Genomic DNA, 25,268 nt, shown 5'->3' on the forward strand with positions numbered 1-25,268 from the left:
AGTAGAACCCAGAGGGCAATGCCAGTAACACAAGCGTGATCTTGTTTATCCATACCATGCCTCCTGTCACTTGTTGAGGGCTATTCTGTGTCCATGACACAGGGTTACTCACTGCCCACAATCTCCGTGGAGATGTTTATTCTTGTGGCTCAAGTAAAAAAACCAATACTTAGTCAGATGGTATGTCTAATAAGCAAAGGAATAGAGAGTGATCCAGTCCCAAAGCAGTGACCCTGTCCTCCCATCCTCATCAATGAGCTGCCGGGAGGTGGGGCTTGTTGGGGTCAGGGGAGAGAGAACTTGACCTTGGCTGGCATATGTTGAAACAAAAGGGTAAAGTTTTCCTTTTGGCCAGGACTTGTCCCCAAACACTGACTTTTTCCCCTTTTCTGTCATATTGGAATCCAGTAAAAAGAAGACCAGACATAGTAACTGTTGTAAAGTGTACACACATTAATTTGCCAAGCACTTGCCTACCCATTATCTCTAATGTCAACCTGGACAGACATAAACGACCTAAGGAACAAACCAAGAAGTCTGCAGCACTCACTGGAGCAGCCCATAGTGACTCACGAAGAACTTTATCCTTAGAAAGAGCACAAAGGTATTTGGGGAGCTCTTCTTCTGGGGCTGCTCACTCCAGCCTTCAGGGGCTATTTTGCACAACCTGGTTTCAGCATCCAAGAAAAAGAACTCTTTACCTGAAACAGAAGGAGACAGTGTTTAGAGGGAAAAGCAGTCGGGCAGGCACCACGCATCAGACTCACAGCCCTGAGCTCTGCCCAAAGGGTGAGACAAGAGCCAGCTGAGTATAGGAGAGGGCAGGAAGCAAGTTGTCTGGATTCCTATTGCCACGGGACCTTTGTCAGGTCCATGAGGGGCCAAGAAGAGGGAACAAAGAGGAGAGTGTCAGTGAAAAGAAACTTAGCACCCAGAAGAGAAAATATGAATATTTATCTTAGAGGAGATATCACTTATCATCTGCCTCCCAGTGACCACCTTATAAAAATAAAATTAAAAAACACAGAACTGAGTATTTAGTCCATTTCTGTCCTGGGCCAGATGCTCTGCATCTAGGTGTGCAAGGTGCAGTGTCCTAGTCTCAAGAAGTTTTGTTAGAAGGAGTAGAACTCAGGGACCTAGACATTAGGCTTCCCAGGTGGCACAGTGGTAAAGAATCTACCTGCCAACACAGACTAGGGTTCAATCCCTGGGTCAGGAAGACCCTCTGGAGAAGGAAATGGCAACCTGCTCCAATACTCTTGCCTGGAAAATTCCATGAACAGAGGAGCCTGGTGGGCTACAGTCCATGAAGTCACAAAGAGTCGGACACAAATGTGTGACTCAGCACACGCACCACACACACGCCTAGACACCAGGGTTCCCTGAGGCATCAGGCCAGCCGTGGGCTACCTGGGAGCCACTTACCTTTCATGTAAGCCAAGCCAAAGTAGATGAGCTCCCCAAGGTTGGCAAAGGATGCGATGGCACTAAAGACGGCTCCCACTGTCGATGTGATGTCACATTTCACCTCCAGGCGCTGCCCGCTCAGCAACACCACCCAGAGGCCCCTGAGAGCCAAGTAGGACTTCGCTCGTTTGGTCTGAAAACAAGAACAGTACAGACTGTAACAATAACTAAAAGACATGGAGTCTTTATCATGGACTAGCTACTGTGCTAACCACTTTATGCATATTTTCTCATTTAACTGACAAACAACCTAAAAGCTGAGTATGTTTATGATTCCTGTTCAGCAAATGAGAAGCAAGGTTCAGAGACTGTAAGCGACCAGCCCAGAGTTGCACAGTTAGTAAAAGGTGGAAGTGGACTCAAATCTCTGCTCTTTGTAGGCTCTGCAGGGCCAAGAAGGCTGGGGGGCTTCATGTAGTGGATGTCTCTCCCCTGCAAAAATCCCTGGGGCTCCACTTCCCAAGAGGACTGCCCAGGGCCGCAACGGTGAACCATATACCCCCAGAGTAGTGAACAGTGCAATACCGACCCCAGGTCATCACAGAGCCCAACAGAGAGGACTCGGGTGGGCACCTGTCCAAGGAGGAGGGAGGGCTAGAGCTTAGCGGATTACTGTGAACCGAGAAACTGAGTAGCAGAGGCGCATCCCAAGATGTGGAGCTGCGTCTGCCTTCTGTCCCTCACCCTGCTCAGATTAATTCCAGATGCATCTGCCTCTGTAGTCCCACCCCGACCACCGTCACCTCCTCCGAGCCACCCAGAACAGCCTATCGGTCCGCTCCACAAAAGCTGGTCTGCCACATCTCTGCTCACGCTGCCCACTGCCCCCAGTGCCCTTCCCCTCCATCTTCTCATGCAAGTTCCTACCAGGTTTCCAGGTCGGGCTCAGGACCTCTTGTCTGCAACCAGGAGGGTTGAGCCACCCACTCCCTTCTCTGCTCTGCTGATTCCTTGTGCTCAGGGGCCCTGCTCCTTAACGACGAGGGCTGAGCATTCCCTGTGCCCCAAGCCTAGCCTGAGGCCTGGCCCAGACCTCCTCAGAATGTCTTCATTAAAAGACAGCCATGGATGTACACTTCAGATGGCTTTAGTTCCATTGAGACCAAGCTTGCCACCACACTATGATCCTCCCACACCCAGCAGCAGCTCCACTCCCCAGCATGGAGAGTGGGATTCTCCATGATCCCAGGCAGGGACGACCATATGGCACACTCTAAGCCACTCTGGTTCCTGCTCATCTGCACCTGTGTCACCTGGTTTTTGTATAACACACATGCCCATGCCAGGAGCGGGGGAGGGTATGAAAGGTGCTTTGAGGTGCTCTGTGCTTGAGTTTAATGCTTTGCACTTGCCCTCTTGATATTTGTAATGATTCTATATTTGAATGTGCATTTTCTAAATGACATCCCATTAGAGCACGCACAAAGAGCTTGGGTTCACAGTAGTCCTGCCTGCCCACCTCTGGTAATAGGTTTTGGCTAACAGCTTCTCTGTTTCCTGGTGCCCCAAGCCCCTTCCAGTTTCCTCCTCCCCCTCCCTACCCTGCAACCTCTGCCAACCTTCATTCAGGGCAGCTGCCCGCTTATATATTCCAACATCTCTCCCCTCCTCCCCGGAGTGCTGGTTTAGGAAGGGTCCCAGTCAAACATCTCAGAGCAAGGCAGGCAGTGGCTGTACCCACAATGGACCTACAACACCAAACCTCTTTCCTTGAGCCTCAGGAGGGACAGCCTGTCACTCACCCCCAATCCAGGTCTGCCTGGGTTAAGCCAGCAGACCAAAGGAAAGGAGATTGACTTTTCCCTCCAGAAAATAAATTCATAATGCTGGAACACAATTCCAAGTGAAAAGGAGTATCTGTTTTTTTTCATATCAAGAGATCTGGGGTGTGGAGCATTGCCTGGCACCTACTAGATGCTTCAACAATATTTCCTGACTAAATGGGGAGGTAAAGACAGAGCTTGTCTGGAAGGACAAGCAGGACTTGGTGAGAAGTGACAGGTTTCTTCCGAAAGGGGAAGAGGATGCTGAAGGGTGGATGTGAAGTAGCGGTGTGACTTGGCAAGGGCTGACAGGCTCCTGGAGGAGAGGAGGAGCCCCTTAGAGCTCGATCAGCCTCAGGTCCTGCTCAGCTGGCCGCTCACCACCCTTCAGCCCATCCCAGTCTAACCCAACAGTTACCACAATTGATCCAGGCAAATACAAGGTCACCGGGGCCTCTCCAGCCATCAGGGCAAACTCCGGCCTGGAGAACTGAAGAAACAGGCAGAGTTACTCTCAGTAAAGAAGAGAAATCAAAGTCAAGTTCCACAAAGTCAAGGTCCAGCTGGGCTGGACCCCCAGCTTCAGAACTGAGCTTCTCCCATGGTTTCACCTCCTCCTACCCACCATCAGCATTCCCTTCCCCCAAACCAGCAGGAAGCAGGTTTCAATGAGATGGGGTCAACTGGGCTGAGGCCCTAGCTAGGTTCGGCATCTCAGAGCAGATGTCTTAAACAAATAGGTGTGGCTTTGGTGATATTCTGGCTCTTCATTTGAGTGTCCACTTCATTTTAAGTATCATAATTCATGAATCATCACATAAACTTTTATATGTCTCAAAATTATACAACATGCTGTATGTATAAATATATTATATGCAACAAGAGCTTTTGAAAACAAAAATACTTTGTGATTTAGATTCAAAGTAAACATTTTACCTTGTTCTGGATGTTGAATTGGTAATGTGCGTGAGTATTTATTCTCAGTGTCACAGTACTTCATGTTCATAGCACACTGTGACCTAGGAAATGCCTTGATGGCCATCATTATTTATACCTAGCCATCATCCTGTGGGGTGCACATTCTCATCCCCTTTTGCAGGAAGTGGAGGTTCCAAAAAGTTAAGAAATTCACCCAAACTAACACCAGTGAGTCACAGGATTGGGTGGGCCTTTTTCTTTAAGATTTTTTTTTATGTGGATCATTTTTAAAGTCTTTATTGAATTTGTTACAATGTTGTTTCTGTTTTATATTTTATTTTTTTGTCCACAAGGCATGTGGGATCTTAGCTCCCCAACCAGGGATCACACCCACATCCTCTGCAATGGAAGGTGAAGTCTTAACCACTGGACCTCCAGAGTCCCTAGGTGGGCCTTCTAATGTGTCCCCCAGGGGTACCCATCAGGACTTCCATCTCAAGAGGCCAAAAGTGCAGCCAGGGGGTGATGCATGTCCTGAGAGAGTTGCTAGTATTCAATAAGCATTCGATCCCCATACCCCCAAGCTCATGAGGCCCTAGGGGCTGGAGTGGAACGTGGTGCTCATCGCCACATGGGAGAGGACGTCCTGAGGCTATGCCAGCTCCGCTCATCCCTAATTAGTTGAGCACATCAGAAAAATCTCTCCACAACAGACAGACAGGCAGACAAAGCCTGCTGCGGGCTTCTGGGTCTGACATTCCCAAAGGGCTCCTGATGCTCAAACAGAAGGCCAGGCAGAGGCAGCCTCATTCATGAACAGCCTGCTCTGGAGGGGCTTGTCACAGATCCAGAGGTGCCTATCCCCATAGCCACTGTGGCCTTGTGTGGTTAGTTTTTCAGCTAATGTAAGTATCACACATGGAGGAAGGAGTGCTTTTTATCTAAACACTGAAAGTGGCTCTGACTGCTGGCGCCAGGGCTGTTTCAGGCAGAAGGTACAACCTGGGACCACGCTCAATCTCACCCTCCAGCACAGCTGTAGCAAGCTGGCCCCTCAGCAGAGACCAGACTGCCTGCCAGGAGTCTCGGGTCCCCAGAGCCATGAGCAGGGGCCAGACATGGTCTCTCATGTCAGCCTGGACTTCCCAGCAGGGCAAGCCGGCCTGCCACTCTTGAGCCCCAACTCCCCATACTCATCCAAACTCCCCTGCTCCTGTGCCAACCAGCCTGGAGAATCTCTCTCCTGAACTATCCACCCATTCCTTTACTTCCACATGTCACCTGTTCAGAAGGCCCCTTCCAAGCATGTTCAGCCTTGTCCCCTCTCTCACCGCCTCCATTGTTCTGTCCCCACCTCACATCAACAGCTGTGAACTTCCTGAAAGGTGGGACCTGGCACCTTCAACCTTCTATCCTACAGAGTTTATAGCAAGGCCACTCCAGAACACCTATCGCCCTGAATTGCAAGGTTGGAGATTATTTCAGTCCAGCTCTGTAAGTCTCAGCCCAGGGAGGCTGGCCCTCAGAAGGATCCTGCCCATTTTCATTTGCTGTGTCAGCCACTCCTCTCTCACACTGCCTGTGGAAGTGCCCTTTGATCCTCTTTGCTCACCTTTCCCTTTCTTTGCAAAAAACCCCTTTGGCAAGGAGTTGCCGGACGTGAGTTTTCCGGGAGAGCAGAACCAGAGCTGAGCCGTCGGCCTTCCTGAAGATCTGGGGGAACTTGAACTGGAAGGGTGCTGGCCAGCAGTCAGAGAAGAAGCAACAATTAACAGTGGAAACAGCTTCCCTCTAGGCTGAACACAGCCTAAATTCCTAACACAGAATCAAAAGCTAAATAAATCATTGTGTTTAACACTGTGTTTTGTGGTTGTTCGTCGTGCAGCTCATGTAACATAGACAGTCTCTACAAACAGCATGCTGTTTCCAAACTGAGGCTAACTTGGTTCCTAGAGGAGAGAGAGAACACCCTGACAGCACAACTGCCATCAGGTCCCTCATCACCTTGAATTCATATCTGCTTAAATGTGGCTCCTTCACCTGCCAGTGGAATAGGGTCAGGTTTTTCTTGAAAAGCAAGAGACTCCTCATTAATAATCAAAAAGAGAAGAAGCAGGGTACAGCCGTTCCTGTACCCCACACCACATTCACAGCCCTGTGCACCTTGCTGCCTACCTGTTCACAGAGATGCTATAGCGACCGTGTGCTGAGGTGTTCAGTCTGGGCTCCAGGGAGCTCTGGGTCTCTGTGCTTCTCTCTGAAACTAACCAAACATCATAGCGAAAGGCACGGGCAGAAGCATATAGCACAGTTTTCTTGCCTTAAGCAACTTAGGGTATGGATATCAGCATCACGACTTGATAGCTGTGTGATGTTGACAAAGTTACTTGAACTTTCTGTTTCCTCGTGCATAAAACATAAACAGAAATAGCAGTCACAGAGGGTTGGGGGAGTTTGGGAGAGATAAAGCCTAACAAGAAAGAGTACTTTGTTTAGGGACAACAGACAGCAACATTATTTTCTTTTTCAAATCTCACATTCAGTTGAAAAGTAGAGAATAGTAGAAGATTTGAAGATTATTCTAAAAGCCATTCTTCCAACACACTTAGAGCAACAATAAAAACAATCTTTACAAATTGCTTCTCCTTTCATTCTGCCTAGAAATCAATTAAAGGAAAAAAATTTTCTTTCATGATGTTTGCTTAAATTTGTTTTTATCAACTTGGACAGGTAAAACTCAATATAAAAAGAGTCTACATTGGCTATAAATAACACAGCTAAATTATATCTCCAAGTGAAGCTTTCCTCAGGACACAAGCGGAGTCCTAAGCTCAGTCCCTTCTCTTCAGGGGCAACCTGGAAGAATGGGGCTTGCCCGGGCTTTCTCTGAGCCCACAGCGTGGACATCAGGCCATGAAACAACAAAAGGAGCAGGAAACAATACAGTGGACATCATCAGCCTACCCAGGGAATGCTCAGGGTGCTGCGCCCACCTCTGCAGCGATGCGGACACCCAGGAGCCCACGCCGCCTGGCTCTCACAGCTCGCTTGATACAGCCTGTTCCTGAGCAGGTGGCTTCTGTCTCGCTGCCCAGAGGAGCTCTCCTCCACGGTCCTCCTCTCCACCTGATGGCCAAGTGCATCCCAAGGTCAAGAGACATACATAAAGACATACAGCATGGCCATCAGTTTGAGTCAATGTGGTAGAGTCTGTCCTTCACATTGGGAGTCCAATAAGGAGAGCAGTAGCCACCAGAGTGAGCTCACCCACATGCTCGCCCACCAACCACACAGCCTAGAAGTGGGTCACTCGCCCCCACCCCCCAAAACCTGCCTACTCACGCACACCTGTGCCTTGGCTCACGTGCCCCCACCCCAGGCCAAGGTCTCCCTGATGATCAGCCCTGTGCTTCCAAGACTCAGAGCTACATCCTCTCCACTTCTAACCCTCTCCGCCTCTGCCGTCTCCGTAACTGCTGATACGAATGTCTTCTCATCACCTCCCCTCAGCGCTTTACTCACATCTGCCTCTATGACACCATGTTGCAACAAATTCACTTGCTTGTCTGCCACCTGCGACCTCACTGTGTGCTTTCCACACCCTTGTAGCTCACCTAGCTCAGTGCCCCAGTTAGAGTTGAATAAGTGATCAAAATTTACAATTTTCCGATGACAATGCTGAGCATCATCACAGTGTCCATCAGGGAATAATGGCACACTGAGGGATGGCAGGCTGTAGTGTTTTTTAAAGAAAAGAGCCCCTCATTCCCCACTGAATCCTGTGGCTCAGTGGACAGGAGTAACATGTTTACATGCCGAGAGAGAAGAAGTTCAAAACAGGGGGACAGCTTGGGAGAGGCAGTTTCTGACTGACTATGGGCAGCTTCCGCAGCTACTCCGTGCTCCCCACCCACATGGCTCCTTGTTAGCCTTGGTCTCAATTCTCCAGCACACCCCCTGCTAAAGGGCAGCGCTGCACAGCTGGCACCTCACTTGCCCCACCTGAGTCCCAGCTCTGTCCTGGCTTCAAGGAGATCCAAGGCTGGTCCGATTCTTGCTCTGGAGCTACCCGTGACACCAGGCTGAGGTTGTCTCCACCTGAGACCACCACCTTACTCAGCCTGACCCACCCACACACCCTTCCATCACTCCCTCTCCTCGGAGCACCTCCCCAATAACTGACTTGCACAAAAACGCCCTGACTTTGCTGCAAGGTAACCCAGTCTAAGCCAAATGCTTGTTAGGTGCTGAAGAACGCAAAAAGGGTGCAACCACACAATGTGGCAAGCAGCACAATGAGACAAGCACAGCAAGGGGACCCTCTGCAGGTATAAGAGAGCAGAGGAGAGGGAAGGACCAGGGACCACGTAGGAGGGACCAGGGACCATGTAGGCACAGTCAGGGAAGGTTTCTCTGGCCTAGATTTGAATTTTGATAAGAGAGCTAACTCATGGGTCATAAACATAATCATTTTAATGCAAAGAGGCTCTTTTAAAGATCCCAAAGGTCTTGGCCACATTGGAAATCTAGGCTCCCCCAAAGGTCTTCACCAGCGCTGCCCAATAGAACTGCAATAACAGGAAAGTTCTAGATCTTCCCTGTCCAGTATGGCCCTCGCCAGCTGCAAGTGGCTACTGAGCACTTAAGTGTGGTAGGTGTGACTGAGGAATTGAATGTTATATTTCCTTCTAATGAACTATAACTTAGCTCATTTGAATTTCGACAGCTGCACATGGCCAGGGAAAGGTCACAAGGTTGAAAAGCACAGATCCACACTGACCTCAGAGATGGTGCCCAGGACCAAGCCGACCAGCTGTCTGACATGGAGATTGGCAGAAGTCGGGTGGACAGCCGCTTCTTCCCAATGAATCTGACAAGCTTCCAGGACAGACTGCAGCGGCAGCCGCCTGCCAGGCTGGTCTTCGCACATGGTCAGCAAGATGGAGTGCAGGGGTTGGCAAAGCTGCAGGGGCTGGAGAGCGGGGCAGCCCTGTGAGAGGCTGACAGAGCTGCAACCACTGAGGGCAATGTCCTGTCAGGCATGCCCAGGGACCAGCAAGAACGGATGTTCTCATTAGCTAGACAGATGCCCACTCCTTCTGCGTGGCTTAGGGAGGGACACAGGCTACTTCACCGAGACCACAAAATGCAGAGCAATTATCTCTGCACCAGCTGTGTGCAGTTTGCTGCTCTCTAATCTGGAACGCCCTTTGGGTCCTGGGGAGCCCAAACACATGCTTGAAATCCCTACTAAAAACAGGTGCTTGACAAAATGGATTTCTGCCTATGCCAAGGCCCCAGATCAAACCAGGATCAGCCTTTAACTCACATTGGCCTAGGCAGCCTGTCATTTTCTCAGATTATTTAGGTGTTTCTCACTGGGGCTTTCCGCTAGAATGTGAGCTCCAAGACCATAAGCACTGTGGCTTTTTCACTTTGGAATCACCAGTGGTCAGCATAAGGTCAATAATCATTGGCTGAACTTCATGTCACATGAACTCATCAGGCAAAAGGAAAAATGGATATTTTATTAAACACTTTCCTCATGCGTCTAAGTGGCCACCATTTATATGGAAAGGGTGTCACATTCAGACTCACAATTAGATGTTTTTCTAATGCTCATCCACACTGCAAGTCATTTTTCAGATGAAGGCTGTTTTACCATTTCCTGCCATGGAGCGTCAGCTGTGAATTTCTATCTTCACATGTATGTAGACTACTGAATCCTACACTCATACAGCACATCAGAGGGCCTCTAATGTGCCTAGACTGCACAGCTACTTGATATATAAGGTGGGAGACAGTCCCTGTCTTCAAGAGGTTCAAAGTCTAATGGAGAAGATGGTCACTCAAAGAGACCAGCACAGTACAGGGTGATAAGGGCTTTGGTCTTGGGAAGTACAAACAAGGTCATAACACAGAGGAAGGCACTTGGCCCAACCTGAGGAGAGAGGAGGGAGATGGGGAAGGAACTTGAACTAAACATCAAAAAGCACACTCGGGTTCACTGGGAGAAAGGTAGGAGGTGAACCACAGGTGGAGGAAGCAGTGGGGGCAAAGGCTGGCACGTGTCTGGAAGGAAGGGGACCACGGGCAGAACCAGGCCCAGGGCAAAAGGACAATGCCCTTGTTCAAACGGTTAAGAACTTTAAAGCAGAGTATTAAATCAAGTGTGGGGCCCTTGCAAGTGGAGTATGCTATTACATAGGCCACACACTCTGTGCTGAGGAGTGAAATGCAAACCCCCAGGGAGTGGAGAGCTGTGAATAGTTCCACAGAAGAGGAAGGTGGTCAGGTCTCTTTTCGGAAGGAGCACCGGAAGCACTAGAATGTTGAATTGGAGAAGACAAGGGTGAGATGGAAAAAAGGAAGGGAGGAAGGTGGGTAGGGAGGGAAGAGAGAAGCCAAACAGACTGGATAGAGTTTCCAGTGTGTATTCTCATTACACTAGTTTCCACAAAATTGTTATGGTGTCAGATGAATATTTACACATACAAGCAGACACGTATGCATTCTGTAGTCAAAAAAAAATTTATAAAATGCTATGATAAAGCTTAAAAGTTTCTGCACTTTAAGCCTTCTCAGAGTCTTTAATAAACTACTCTGATAAATCTTCAAGAAGAAGACATTGTAGGGAACATTTTCCCAGATGGATTAAGCACAGAACCCTTTTTCATGGAAGCATCTCACTTCAGTAAGGGTTACTTTAAGACCTTTTCTATAAATTGGTATCTTCAGCATCTATAAAATTCTCTAGCTTCTTACTTCCTCTGGACTAGAGTGGCATATAAGTCTTATCTTGCTTGCCAATCCCAAATTGTGGCTTCCTGGAGTGCCATGTTGAGTAGGATTCTGAGGTTCTTTCTGGACTCAGCAGAAGCAGGTCTTTAAATAATTGGCAATCCTTCCTAGAACCTAGGAGGACAGAGTGGCGGTGCATAGCTCAACAGATGTGGTCCCTGCCCTGGGAGAATAGACTAAATAAATCCAAAGACATCACCTGGCAAGACTTTGAGTATCCTGTGTACAGACCTGATTTGGTGGAACGTGAAACCCTGCCGACCAGTAGAGAGTCATTCCCAAAGAATAGACATGCATCTATCCAAGAGAAAAAGCACATGATTAGATTTGTCATTTCTGTTATTCCACGGTCCTGTAAATGAAATATAATCTATCTTCATGTGTGGCAGACACTGTTGGCTGCCTAGCCCAACAACCATCTGCAACTCCTTCAAATATCACTGCATCTTACTCTAGAAGCTAAAAGTCTCAGTGACCATGACACTCATTGTTTTATGAAAGACATGAAGTAGGGGGATTCTGAAAAAGTTTGTTCTTTACTGTCAACAGGAATACATGCATCTGGTCCCATTCTTTCCCCCCTTGTTTCTGTCTTGAACACTGATGTGATACATGGAATCATGGCAGCCATCATGTGACTATGAAGCAAAAAGCATAAAGCCAAAAAGTCAACAGCTAAGGAGGATAGAATGAAAAGATACAGCTTTAGTAAATGTTATCAATGTTACCAATCTCTTGAATTCCTGTTACATAAATAACTCATCTGTGGTTCCAGCCACTATATTTTGGGCTTTTTGTTTCTTGTAGCTGAAACTGTCTCTACATGAAATATTATGACTCAGCCTGATTAAAAAGCATCATATGTTGTCAGAAAGCATCATGGTATAAAATCTCCATGGAAAAACAAAAATCATCACTGATTTGACATCCAGAAATAATCGATGCAGACATTTATTTTTAGAATTTTGGGCTTGTGTGTGTGTGTATATATATATACACAACTAAAATCACATACATGTAAATATATACACATATAATATAAATTATATATAAATTTAATTACTTTTCAAGTCATTAAGTTTCTATAGTTTCATTGTAATGCTGTCTTGTTTCATCTCCACTCTCACTGGACATTTAGCTTGTTTCCAGTTTGTCACTAATGTCAACAATACAGATAAACATTTGTACAGCTACATCAGTCTTTACTTAAGCCTTGGGATACATTCTATTTGAGGATTTGTTGGGTCCTTTTAGGGGTTTTGCTACCTGCTGCAAGACCACTTACCTATAGTTCTTCCAGGACTTCTTTTTGAGTATGTATAATAAGCTGATTGATTAGGTCATATTAACCCCACTTTACAGATATAGAACCTGGGGTTCAGAGAAGTTGACTTGTTCTCACCTAAGCTAATAAATTACTGCAAGACAGGCTGGGAATTTTTTTTAAACCATCTAAAATTCATTAAAAAATCATCAAATCCATTCTGCTTCAGTATTCCTTGGGGCTGAACTGGGAGCTGGGGATGACCTAGGACCAGGCCTTTCCCAGAGGACAGGCCACAGATGCTGCAGAGACACCATGTGCCTTACCTGAGATGCATCATGCTGCTCATCATCGCTCTGTCCCTGTAGCAGTTCAGGGGCCTTGAAAGGAGCTGCCTCTATGTGGGAAACATGGTCTTGGAAGGAAAGACTTCCGGCTGCAGAAAGCAAGACTGACCAGGGGCAGACCACATAGTTCGAGGAATCTGAAACCAAGGCAGTGATGGGGTGTAGAGATAGGACCACCATCTGGAGCACCATCTGTGGGAGTGTGCCCAGCAAGTGTCTTCCAAAACCCTCTCTGAGACGAACTGTAAGCAAGACCCAGGGAGTGGAAGGAATTCAACCCTGACACATGCAGACACAGGAGCATGTGTCACAAAAGGTGGCTGCAGCAATGGCTGGGAAACTAGTAAGCGCATCCAAGTTCACAGGTGGCCCAAGAGTCTCAAGGCAAAAGGTAAAGAGCGATCAAATCGACTTGGAAATTAGCACAAGTCTTATTTCTCTGGAGTCAGTTTAGAAACCAAGGCAGCTGGTCTTCTGAACATACTCTAGCTGTTCATTAAAGCCTCCAGGACAGGGAAGAAGAGTGAAGACCAGGAGGAAGATGTAGCCGAAAGTACAGGTGCACAGCCTCCCTTCATACAGCACAGCCAGGGTCCTCACCCTGATTGCGTATGTGTGATCTCCCACATGGGGAAACTCCACCGTGGGCTGGCAGGACACCTGAGTGTGAGCACTCAAGTGTTTGTCTCAGTTATCAATTCAGTGCCTGAAAACTGCAAATCCATGTTTCAATACCTGCTCCCTCCTTTCAGTGCAAGAATTCTCTTTCACTGCGAGAGTAATGTACAGCTTTCTCAGTAGAGGGCGCTGGAGAGACATTACAGGAGGCGGGCTCTCCTGCTGTTTCTTTGGGGTTAGCGGTGTGTGCGTGAAGAGGGACGCTCTGCTCCTGCACACGCCCTGCACTCTGGGTCCCTAGACTACCCCTCGGCCTGACCTTGTGAAGTGATCGCTTCGCAACCCTATCTACAGAGACACAGCAGGTTCCGGGCCTCCTGCAGGTATTAGATCCTGGAGCTGTGGCTCATCTCTGCCTGCCCACATCCAGGGGGTCACCCTGGCCCTGTAGGCGATGCCTATACTGTGTATGTCCCGTGGCTGCAGACACCCATAGCCAGGTAAAGCAGAGAACTTCGCTGTCATCGTGGTCTGCAAGCACAGCTCCTCCAGCAGATCTGAAGAGGGGGCTTCCCTTCAAAGTCTGCCCCTCACTGGGTGTGCCCTCAGTCCTAGGAGACCATGTCAAGTTTTCTCATATCTGACGGTTACTCCTCGATCTTAGTTTGACAGTTCTTCATGTTAACCTCCCCTGTTTAGACCACTGAGTGTGTGGGTTCTATCTACTAACGGCTGGAGCATCTGGCAGGGAACGATGTGGGAATGCCAGCCATCCCCACGCCTGCCCCCTGCCTCCTGTCTCTGGTTCTGCCCCGGCTGCCCAGGTATTGGGAGAGCCCCACAGAGCTCCCAGCCTCTCTCTCCCTAAAGACTGCCATACCGAGGCAAAAAGACTTCCTTCCAACTCCGTGGCATACCGTGGGTCCAAGAGACAGAGCTGCCCTCCCAGAGCAGCTCCATGGGTGTGGGGTGGGGGTGTCCCCTACCTGCTCAGTCTAACACCTCGGACTGATGACAGATCAGTAAGCTGTTTGGGAAGCTTCACATTCAACTCCCTGTGACTCAACTGCCCCAGACACACTCTCTTACCATCACGAAGGTCCTCCAGGAGCCGCTCAGCCGCCAGGGACAGGAGGGACCAGATTTCCACCTCAGACAGAGCTTCACCCCGGACTTGGAGGGCACTGGCCAGAGTCACAGAGGCCGGGCTCATACCTGCAAAGACACACATGTGGCAGAGCCCTTGCATAGTCCAGGAGCATATGTGGACCAGCACTGGCCATGCCAGCCTGTGCACAGTCCAACCCCTCTGCAGCACAGCCCCATGTTTTACCACATGTCCCCAGGGCTGGGCGCAGGGCCAGGCACACGGGAGAAGCTAAAGAAATGTTCACTGGGAGAGTGGCTGGGTTTGGCTGGTTCTCAGTGAATGAGCACATCAGTAAATAAATAAACTTCCAATTAAGGGTTAAGTCAATAAATGAATGAAAGAGCAAACCATGAGAATGGCTCCCTCTGAGCGGGGCATGCGCTGTCATAAAGAGCTTCCTGCTGGGGAATGTTTCCCGCCTGCTCCCCTCTCTCTCTGGGAAAGTGGGTTAACAACCTTTTTTGCCTCCAATATGTGATTCATGTCTGTTCCTCACTGGCTGCCACATGCAGAGTTGGATTTTGTTCCAGTAGCAGCCCTGTCTGTAACGATCACTAGCACCTGCCTGAAGGGTGAGAATCACTAGAAAGAATACTAAGCCCTGTGTTTTGAAAAGGTGCAGACTCACAAGAAAGCACGGGACTGATTTGCTGGAGGAGGAGGTAAGGAAGGAGGGTCTCCTCTTCCCTCTCTTCTTAAATATACTCCTTTAAAGCTGACATTTAAATGTCTGTCCCCCTGACAAAGCCACCCACTAATCTCCAACGTGGAGAGCCCCAGGTGCAGTGGCAGCAGGAAGAGGCCAGGCAGGCTTTCCCTAATCCATTTACGTCACTGATCTCTTCCACAGCTGAGCTCAGAGGGCGGATGTGCAGAGTCGGGGGTGGGGTGGGGAGCACATTATGGCCCCGCCATCCCTCTATCCAACATGCTAATCCAAGCTCTCCACTTGCCAGCTGCTCAGCTCTCTACATATGCCTCTAAGACCAGCCTCCTGCAGCCTCAGGAAGAGAGATGGTTTCCCAGAAGAAAGAGTCTGGCTCATCCATCTATCTGTCCCCTGGGGCGAGAAGGGCACTACAGCAGGACCTAGACGCTTTCTGTACATGGTGTTATTTATCGCAAGGAATCTGTGAAGAGGGACTGTTGATTCCATTTACAGGCAGGAAAACAATCCAAGGGAACCCAAGAAAAAAAAATGATGGAATCAAAGCTGAAATGCAGGCCCTCTCTTGTCTTCCTATTCTTTTTTCATCCTCTGACTTCTTTCACACTTTTCTTAGGACTCATGGACTAGGCATTCTCACTGTGCCATGTTTTTCTAAATCTTTATAACCACAATGAAAGGCTGCTGAGTAAAGGAAAACTAATGGGACAAGATATTGATTCTCAAATAGAAAACAAGACCTCTGCACAAATACCAAATATGGTTTTTTAGGTTACTTTATGACTAGAAGAAGTTTGCATTAAATGTATAGAAAGGCTGCAGCAATTAGTTAACACCGTCTTTCCAACAGAGTAATTGAATGGAGGGAGGGCAGACTTTTCAACAAATGGTACTGGATCCATCACAAAAAAACTCACACATGATACAAAAATTAACTCCAAGTGGATTACAGATTAATGTAGAACATCAAACTGTACGTTTTTAGGAAAAATACAGATAATATTTGGATCTAGGACTAGGCAATGGGTTCTTATACTTGATACCAAAAACACAAGCCATAAAAGAAAAAATTGATACATTGGACCTCATCAAAATTCAAAACTTTTGCTCTCAGAATGGTGCTGCAAAGAGAATGAAAAGACAAGCTAAAGACTGGGTGGAAATATTTGAAATACGTGTGAGGTGGTTAACGTTGCCATGTCTGCTTCTTCAGTAGCTATATCCTGTGGCAAAACTCTAATATCACCTTTTGAATAGCTACAATTGAGCAGAAGAACAATGTTTTGCCCATCACAGGTTTTTGTTCAGGGTTTTAAAATAAGGAGACTGAAAGTGGGGACTTAGTGATTATTGCACATATTGCAGACAACACTTTCCAACACATGTGAATAGGAGGAGCTAAATCTATATGCTGTGTATATCCACATTTTCAATTTACTAAAAACCAAGCAGAGACAAATGAAAAGTGCACACACTATGTTAAAGAGGGTAGGATAGGGACCTTCCTGGTTGTCCAATGGTTGAACATCTGCCTTCCAGTGTAGGGGCTGTGGGTTCAATCCCTGGCCAGGGAACTATGATCCCATGTGCCACAGAGCAACTAAGCTCATGCTGCAACTACAGAGGCCTGTGTGCCATAACAAAGACCCAGTGCAGCCAAAATAAAAATAAATACATTTTTTAAAAAATTAAATGGAGGTAGGATAGGGCCGAGCACAAATAGGCACTATATGCATAAGTATTAACTTTAGGATTATTACTGGGCAGCACCAACCCAAGATTCATAAGGAATTAATACATTGTATGGAAATACTATAAAAGTTATTATAGTTGTAGATAGTCTTAGATCCTAAAAATTCTATATTAAACAAATCAACACATTGAAGTTTTCTTGTCTCAATAGCCAGCTAAGAGGGTTTAGGCATGGTTGAATGAGATTTCTGCTCCTATTTTCATTTTGGAGCTTCCTTGATAGCTCAATTGGTAAAGAATCCACTTGCAATGCAGGAGACTCTGGTTCAATTCCTGGGTCAGGAAGATCCACTGGAGAAGGGATAGGCTACCCACTTCGGTATTCTTGGACTTCCCTGGTGGCTCAGCTGGTAAAGAATCTATCTGCAATGCAGGAGACCTGGGTTAACTCCCTGGGTTGGGAAGATCCCCTGGAGAAGGGAAAGGCTACCCACTCCAGTATTCTGGCCTGGAGAATTCCATGGATGGAAATGTATTTACCATCCTGTCTGAAAATAAATTTGTTCACATTGTAGATTTTCCCTAAAACTCCATGTATTGTGTCTCCCACAGAAGGAACACAGCACCAGCTATAGTCTTACAAAGGGATTAAACCTGAGTCAGATCAGGTCTCTGTATCTGACTGCCGTCTTATGACCTTTAGAGGGTAAAGAATATATTGAGCTACACAGAGAGTATGCCATCACAAAATCCCATACTTGGGGAACTCTGTCAGTCAAACTATCTAGATTCTTCACTAAATAAATTATGTAAAAAAGAAGGAAAAAAAGAAGGGAGAGAGGAAGGGAGGAAAGGAAAGGAGAAAATGAGGTAATGGGAATGGCAAAGTTAAAAACCTCTACAATCCCTCTCCTCCATAAAAACAGTGAAGAAACAAACAATCTTGTAGACACCGTGAAGGTCAAAACATAGTTGTAAGCTCTTTCAAAACCCCATAATCAGAGAATTATCGTTATCTGACCGGTCTGGCAGTTCTTTGGAAAGCCCGTCTCACGATATTTGTTCTTTTGCTGCTGCTGCTGCTAAGTCACTTCAGTCGTGTCCGACTCTGTGTGACCCCATAGACGGCAGCCCACCAGGCTCCCCCGTCCCTGGGTTTCTCCAGGCAAGAACACTGGAGTGGGTTGCCATTTCCTTCTCCAATGCATGAAAGTGAAAAGTGAAAGTGAAGTTTCTCATTCGTGTCCGACTCTTTGCGACCCCATGGACTGCAGCCTACCAGGCTCCTTGGCCAATGGGATTTTCCAGGCAAGAGTACTGGAGTGGGGTGCTATCACCTTCTCCGGTTTGCTCTTTTACTTGACCTAATGCAGAGTATGCCCCACGCAAGCAGACTTTTCCCAGGGGACATTTCTCAAAAACAATCAACAACAATTGTTTAATGTTCCTGCTGGAGGTAGCAATAACTGTTGGGCAAACAGCAAGCTAATTTTTTAAAAAATCTTGAAGAAACTGGGAGGATTTCTCTGACATTTCAATGGCTAAGATTCCATGCTTTCACCATGTGGGGTGTGGGTTCCATCCCTGGTCAGGGAACTAAGATCCTGCATGCCATACAGTGCCACCAAAAAAAAAAAAAAAAAAATTCTAAAACTGGGAAATGCGGTGCCTTTATTTATCTTTGAAAAGCTGCAAAATATCCTTAGAGGCTAAAAGTCACATGTATAGATAGGGCTGTGTACATGGCCAAGTTTGTAAGACATGAAAAGGTCCTAAACACTCACCTCTGGCTGACCATGAGACTCTGAGCAAGTCTAAAGTGACAGCCAAGGCAGAGTGTCTACTGCCTGACTGAGTGTTGAAGGCACGTTCTCACATCAAACAAAGCCCTTCAGTGAAGACTGGGAGAATTAATGGTTACGAGCCCTTAGAGAAACCCTTGTCCAGTCATTCAGTTCAGTTCAGTTCAGTCGCTCAGTCGTGTCCGACAGTCATTAGGTACCCTCTAAATTAATTGAGTGGAGACTTCAGCAGCCACGCAGAACAAAGAGTAGAGACTTACAAAATTAATTTGGGAAAGTAACTAAACTAAACAGCAAACGGGCTATGAAACAGTCATTGTCAGCCTTTTGCCAGCATGCTGTGATGCCTCTGGGCGTCTCTCCAAGTTTTTCTAAATGGTCTGGTGGGCGAGTGCATGGTACTGCTGTATCATGGACTAAAAAGGGGACTGTTACCTGTAGAAGAATGGAGGGATCCAGCCATACAGATAAGCCCAGTCCCCCTGTCAGTGAGGATGTTTGGAGAAAGTGTCTAGCCTATGGGCATGCTCTTAGAGGGGAGTTCCATGGCTGCACCCTCATCTCTCAAGCAGCTTGCTGAATCTCACCTCCACTGCCTGAGTCCTCTGTATCGACTCCGTTCTCTGAAGACTTCTGTGGTCATATAATAAGCTGAAAGTCTCTTTTTCCACCTGAAACCCCGTTGCCTCTTCAGAAGTTTCCTAGGGCTCCCTCCCATAAGTTCCCATGCTGTAGTGCATCCCTTCTGCCACCTTCCAGCAGCCTCACACTGGGTCTAGCGTGTCATAGAAGCTCCATCCATGACTTTGCTCTTAAGTGCTTCTTCTGCCCTCTCACTTGGGCCATGGGTGCCGGCAGCCCTGAGCTTCATCTGTGATGTTGTTCCCACACCCTTGCCTCAGCCATCCCTTTACTTAACAAATATTTATATATTGTAAGCCCTGGCAACAAATAGAATAGTAGATCCGATAGAACATCCTACCCTCGTGAGGCTTATATCCTAGGGAGGATGGGGTGGGGGGAGCAGACAATGAATAGGTAAACAGATAAAGTTATTCCACAGAGAGAAGACTAGACAGAACAAATAGACAAGGGATGCTCTACAGCATGCCTTTGGTGTGGGGACACCTGTTGTTCAGTCATTAAGTCGTGTCCAGTTATTTGTGACCCCACAGACTGCAGCACTCCAGGCTTCCCTGTCCTTCACCATCTCTCTGAACTTGCTCAAACTCGTGTCCATCGAATCAATGATGCCATCCAACCATCTCATCCTCTTTTGTCCCCTTCTCCTCCTGCCTTCAATCTTTCCTGGCATCAGGGTCTTTTCCAATGAGTCAGCTCTTAGCATCAGGTGGCCAAAGTATTGGAGCTTCAACTTTAGCATCAGTCCTTCCAATGAATATTCAGGGCTGATTTCCTTTAGGATGGACAGGTTGGATCTCCTTGCTGTCCAAGGGACTCTCAAGAGTCTTTTCCAACACCACAGTTCAAAATTATCAATATTTACTTAATAGCTTGCAGCAGAAATGCAACCCAAGCTGCTGAGTATGGACCAGAGTCGAGGAAGTGACAGTGCCTGGGGGCTAGAGTCTAACACCTTATCTTCTTGAAGCCCTCACCAGTTCTGTATGGCTTTTCTCAAGGGCAAGGCTCACATCCACCTACCACCCCCTCAGGAAGAATCATGTCCGAGTCGCCTAGACAGCTGCTGGGTAACAGTCATCGAGTGCCAGCTGGCGGATCAAGGCACCTACCTGAGGGTGTGCCTCGTTCATTTGTTGCCATGATATTTTACAGTGTTTATAAAGTGCTGGCTTCTAAAGAACTAAGGATCTCTACTAATCTCAACCATCTATTGACTGACTGTGTGATGGCTTTTGAGCTATGGGATTTTAATCACGTTCCAATATCCTGCCCTCATTTCCTTCCCCTCCCTCACCCTCTGCCAAGGCACCAATGATGATCTCTGGCCTTGAACCATGTGTAGTTAGTATCATTCTTAACCCTCTGAGATGCCCTAGAAGACACCCCTGTATTGGGACAGAACTTGGACCAAGGTCTCTGGAGTTTCAAAAACTACAGCCTAGGAATGCTGCTGCTGCTGCTGCTAAGTCACTTCAGTCGTGTCCGACTCTGTGTGACCCCATAGACAGCAGCCCACCAGGCTCGCCCGTCCCTGGGATTCTCCAGGCAAGAACACTGGAGTGGGTTGCCATTTCCTTCTCCAATGTGTGAAAGTGAAAAGTGAAAGTGAAGTCACTCGGTCATGTCTGACTCGTAGCGACCCCATGGACTGCAGCCTACCAAGCTCCTCCGTCCATGGGATTTTCTAGGCAAGAGTACTGGAGTGGCTTGCCATTGCCTTCTCCGACAGCCTAGGAATAGAGGGCATAAATGTGGAAGTGAGGGCAGCAGAAGAGACCTATCCAGTGGGGACAAAGCACAGCCTCTGGTCTCATGGGGACAAGCCAGGGGGAGAATACACCCTCCAGGAAACTTTCCTTGTGACTTCAGATTCCTGGTTCCCCCTAACTTTCTCAGCATTCTCTTTCTCACTGTCCCTGCAATGCTGCCCCTTATGATTCTATCTCAGACCCTCTAATAGTTTCCTGTGGCTGTAACGATAAGTTACCACAAACTTGGTGGTCTGTAGAAATGATTACCTCAGAGAAACCAGTTTCACGGGGCTAATACCAGTGTGGGCAGGGCCACACTCCCCCAGAGGCTCTAAGGGAGAATCTGTTCCTCGTCTCTTCCAGTGTCTGTGGCTGCCAGCATTCTTTGGCTTGTGGCCACATCACCCCAGTCTCTCTCTCTGTAGTCACCTCACCGTCTCCTCTTCTGTCTGTTCTGAGTTTCCCTTTGCTTGACTCTTAAAAGGACATATGGGATTAGGGTCCACTTGGATAATCCAGAAAAATCTCCCCATCTCAACACCCTTTAACTTCATCACATCTTCAGAGTCTTTTTGCCTTGTAAGGTAATATCCACAGGTTCCACAGACCAGGGTGTGGATATCTTTGGGGGACTGTGGGTGGAGGGAGGCATTATTCAGCGTACTATAGGTTTTTTCATGCAACACTTTCTATCTGTTGGCTAAAAACAGACTTGAGTTTGGGGAGGTGGAATCCCCAGCCAGGATATTGTACTATGTGAGCTTGGGCACAGAGCATATGTGTAACTTCTCTGAGCCTCAGTTTTGTCAGCTGGGTACCAGGGTTAATCATGGAAGCTCCCTCATGGAACTGTTGGGGAGATTATACCAAAGTGCTCTGTATGCAAAAAAATGCTGAACCCATCTTATTTCCCTTCTCTTTTCATCTCTGCTCCAACCACCCAGAGAGGAATTTTAAGCATCAGGGCTGCTGAGCAGCTTCCAACTATGAGATTTTTAAGCCTTGGTGTTAATTGTTTCCATCTGCCTGCCAGGATTGAGGCACTATAAACTTCCCATTTTCAACCTCCGCAAAAAGCCTAAAATATCTCAGTGTCCCCAAAAAGACACCCCAGGGAGGGACCAGAGGAGGATGTGGGGCCCCCAAAGGATCAAAGCTTTCAGAATGACCCTTGTTTCTCTCCTTTGTTCCACATTCCTCTTCCTTTGAATGCTCATTAAAAACTATCTACCTGCACTCAGGCTGAAATCTAAGCAAAACTTTGCAGAAGGCAAATGCCATCTTCCCTTCCAGGAGGAAAAGACAGATTCTGCTTCATCTGGGCTCTGTTTAAAGAGGTAAAGGTCAGGGTTCTTACCTTTCAGAAGTCTGCCACAGTGAGCTAACCTGACCTCAAGCAACATTTTATACACAGACCCTGGCCTCCTCCCTGATCTAAATACTGGCTGCAGCACCCATGCAGTATGACCATGAATAAGCTGATTCTCAATATCTTGTTCCCCTTATCCATGAAAAGGGGATGATGCTTCCTACCTTACAAGATGGCTGTGAGAAACAGAACTAATGGAAAAAGCGAACTAGCAGATGGCCTACCTTTTTCAGTACTCCGAGGTAGAGTCTTGCATTTCTAGACAAGAGAATGGATATCAGTGTCCAGAAAACCTTTCAGAGCATTTTAAAGTAGTATTATGCCCATCTTCTACTTTTATATACCATTTCCCCAGTATTTACCACATTCCCATGTTATCTGTCCTAATGAGGCAAGTGTTTTGTTTTTGTTTTTTTTAACTTCATAATATTTGTTTTGTACTCCCTTCCCTGATGGCTCAGACGGTAAAGAATCTGCCTGCAATGCGGGAGACCCAGGTTCAATCCCTGGGTTAGGAAGATACCCTGGAGAAGGGCATAGCGACCCACTCGGGTATTCCTGCCTGGAGAATTCCACAGACGGAGGAGCCTGGTGGGCTACAATCCACTGGGTCACAAAGAGTTGGACATGACTGAACAACTAACACCTTTTGTTTTCCAGGGAATCTTTCCAATCCAGGAATCGAATCCTATTTCCTGCATTGCAGGCAGATTCTTGTACTGTCTGAGCCATCATGGAAGCCCCATTTTAGAAAGAAAATGTATAATATATTTATAAGAAAAATTAGTATTATTGGACATAGAAGGTATTTATAACTAATTTTTTAAATCTTTGAATGCTTGCTAGATAATATTGCCTTCCAAATTCTCTGAGTCCAAGGCTTGATCTTTCACTGTAAAAGGAGCGGTTTGTTCAAGAAATGTGAAAGGCCTTTCATCCTGAACAGACTCTCTTCTTGACAGAATCTGAAGAATCAAAGTGAAATGTCAAAAACATAATTCAACATTCTTAACACAGCTTGTGTTCCACCTTGGTCCTGTGTGTCCTTTGGAAAGCACTCTGTTACCCTTTCCTATGGCCTCGGGACCAGTTATAATGCAAGCTGTACTCAGAAGATACCAATTTTAAATACTTACTGTAAGGCAATCCTTAAATCTTCTCAGTGTTGCTATTCTGCCAGTTGCTGAGTATACCTATTCCAATTACATATTTCAAAACTGGGTAAACAAGCACAGGATGGATTACGGTACCACATCTACAAAACACTTTCACAGCAACACCCAGATTGAGTAACTGGGTAATATAACCTAGCCAAGCTGACACATCATAAAGTAACCATATACCTATGATTAACATATTATGTGCTGTGCTTAGTCCTTCAGTCAGGTCCGATTCTTTGTGACCCCATGGACTGTAGCCTGCCAGGCTCCTCTGTCCATGGGGATTCTCCAAGCAAGAATACTGGAGTGGGTTGCCATGCCCTCCTCCAGGGGATCTTCCCAACTCAGGGATCATACCCAAGTCTCCCGCATTGCAGGCGGATTCTTTAGCATCAGAGCCACCAGGGAAGCCCAAGAATACTGGAGTGGGTAGCCTTTCACTTCTCCAGGGGATCTTCTCCAACCCAGGAATCGAACTGGGTCTCCTGCATTGCAGGCAGATTCTTAACCAACTGAGCTACCAAGGAAGGCAGATTAACATATTCAGTTCAGTTCAGTTCAGTCGCTCAGTCGTGTCTGACTCTCTGCGACCCCATGAATCACAGCACGCCAGGCCTCCCTGTCCATCACCAACTCCCGGAGCACACTCAAACTCATGTCCACAGAGTCGGTGATGCCATCCAGCCATCTCATTCTCGGTCATCCCCTTCTCCTCCCGCCCCCAAACTTTCCCAGCATCAGAGTCTTTTCCAGTGAGTCAACTCGTCGCATGAGGTGGCCAAAGTATTGAAGCTTCAGCTTTAGCATCAGTCCCTCCAATGAACATCCAGGATTGATCTCCTTTAGAATGGACTGGTTGGATCTCCTGGCAGTATAAGGGACTCTCAAGAGTCTTCTCCAACACCACAGTTCAAAAGCATCGATTCTTTGGCGATCAGCTTTCTTCACAGTCCAACTCTCACATCCATACATGACCATGGGAAAAACCATTGCCTTGACTAGACGGACCTTAGTTGGCAAAGTAATGTCTCTGCTTTTTAAAATACTATCAAGGTTGGTAATAACTTTCCTTCCAAGGAGCAAGCGTCTTTTAATTTCATGGCTGCAATCAGCATCTGCAGTGAGTTTGGAGCCCAAAAAAATAAAGTCTGAGACTGTTTCCACTGTTTTTCCATCTATTTCCCATGAAGTGATGGGACCAGATGCCATGATCTTTGTTTTCTGAATGTTGAGCTTCAAGTCAACCTTTTCACTCTCCTCTTTCACTTTCATCAAGAGGCTTTTGAGTTCCTCTTCACTTTCTGCCATAAGGGTAGTGTCATCTGCATATCTGAGGTTATTGATATTTCTCCCTGCAATCTTGATTCCAGCTTGTGCTTCTGTTAAATACTCCTAAAAAATTAACTCTGTTTTCAAAATTAGTTAATTAAATTCCTTTGAACATTTGAACTGCATTTTAAACTTTAATGCTTTTAATTAGGCCAAAGTAAATTTAAAAACCTATCAGTCCAAGTCTTTATATATATATATTTATATATATATATCTTATAAATGTAATGACTATAGGTAGAATATCAAATAAAACAAGCTTTCTTAAACATTTCATAATTTTTTGCTGCTGATTCAATTGATATTATGTTTATAATTTCAAAAATCATCAAAGAACAGTTGACTATTTTTGAATTGTTTCCCTTAAATTTCCACACATAAACACCATATATACACTTAACTAGTTACATTTGTATAATTTCATATTAAATCAAGTTTGTTGAGTGTTCTCTTATACATCATATTTTCTTCAGTTCAGTTCAGTTCAGTCGCTCAGTCGTGTCCGACTCTCCGCGACCCCAT

General features: G+C 46.7%; 1 protein-coding gene across 3 annotated transcripts in view; it reads right to left on the minus strand.

The window, feature by feature from the left end:
- Nucleotides 1–25,268, minus strand: part of FRMPD2 (FERM and PDZ domain containing 2) — a 106,222-nt gene that overhangs the window by 59,188 nt on the left and 21,766 nt on the right. For 2 of the 3 annotated variants that reach the window (XM_055425962.2, XM_088842083.1), the window contains exons 2-11: nt 14,271–14,396; nt 12,543–12,700; nt 11,184–11,249; nt 8,932–9,123; nt 7,145–7,277; nt 6,327–6,414; nt 5,764–5,890; nt 3,652–3,723; nt 1,429–1,603; nt 551–701 (exon numbers count right to left, since the gene is read on the minus strand). In XM_055425962.2, the coding sequence (XP_055281937.2) occupies nt 551–701; nt 1,429–1,603; nt 3,652–3,723; nt 5,764–5,890; nt 6,327–6,414; nt 7,145–7,277; nt 8,932–9,123; nt 11,184–11,249; nt 12,543–12,700; nt 14,271–14,396 (1,288 nt within the window). Of the gene's footprint in view, nt 1–550; nt 702–1,428; nt 1,604–3,651; nt 3,724–5,763; nt 5,891–6,326; nt 6,415–7,144; nt 7,278–8,931; nt 9,124–11,183; nt 11,250–12,542; nt 12,701–14,270; nt 14,413–25,268 lie in introns of those variants that run through there. The other variant, XM_088842084.1, reaches the window with a different exon arrangement.

The sequence above is a fragment of the Moschus berezovskii genome, chromosome 12, assembly GCF_049115385.1.
Source record: "Moschus berezovskii isolate FMDL1 chromosome 12, NW_MosBer_1.0, whole genome shotgun sequence".
NCBI lineage: Eukaryota > Metazoa > Chordata > Mammalia > Artiodactyla > Moschidae > Moschus > Moschus berezovskii.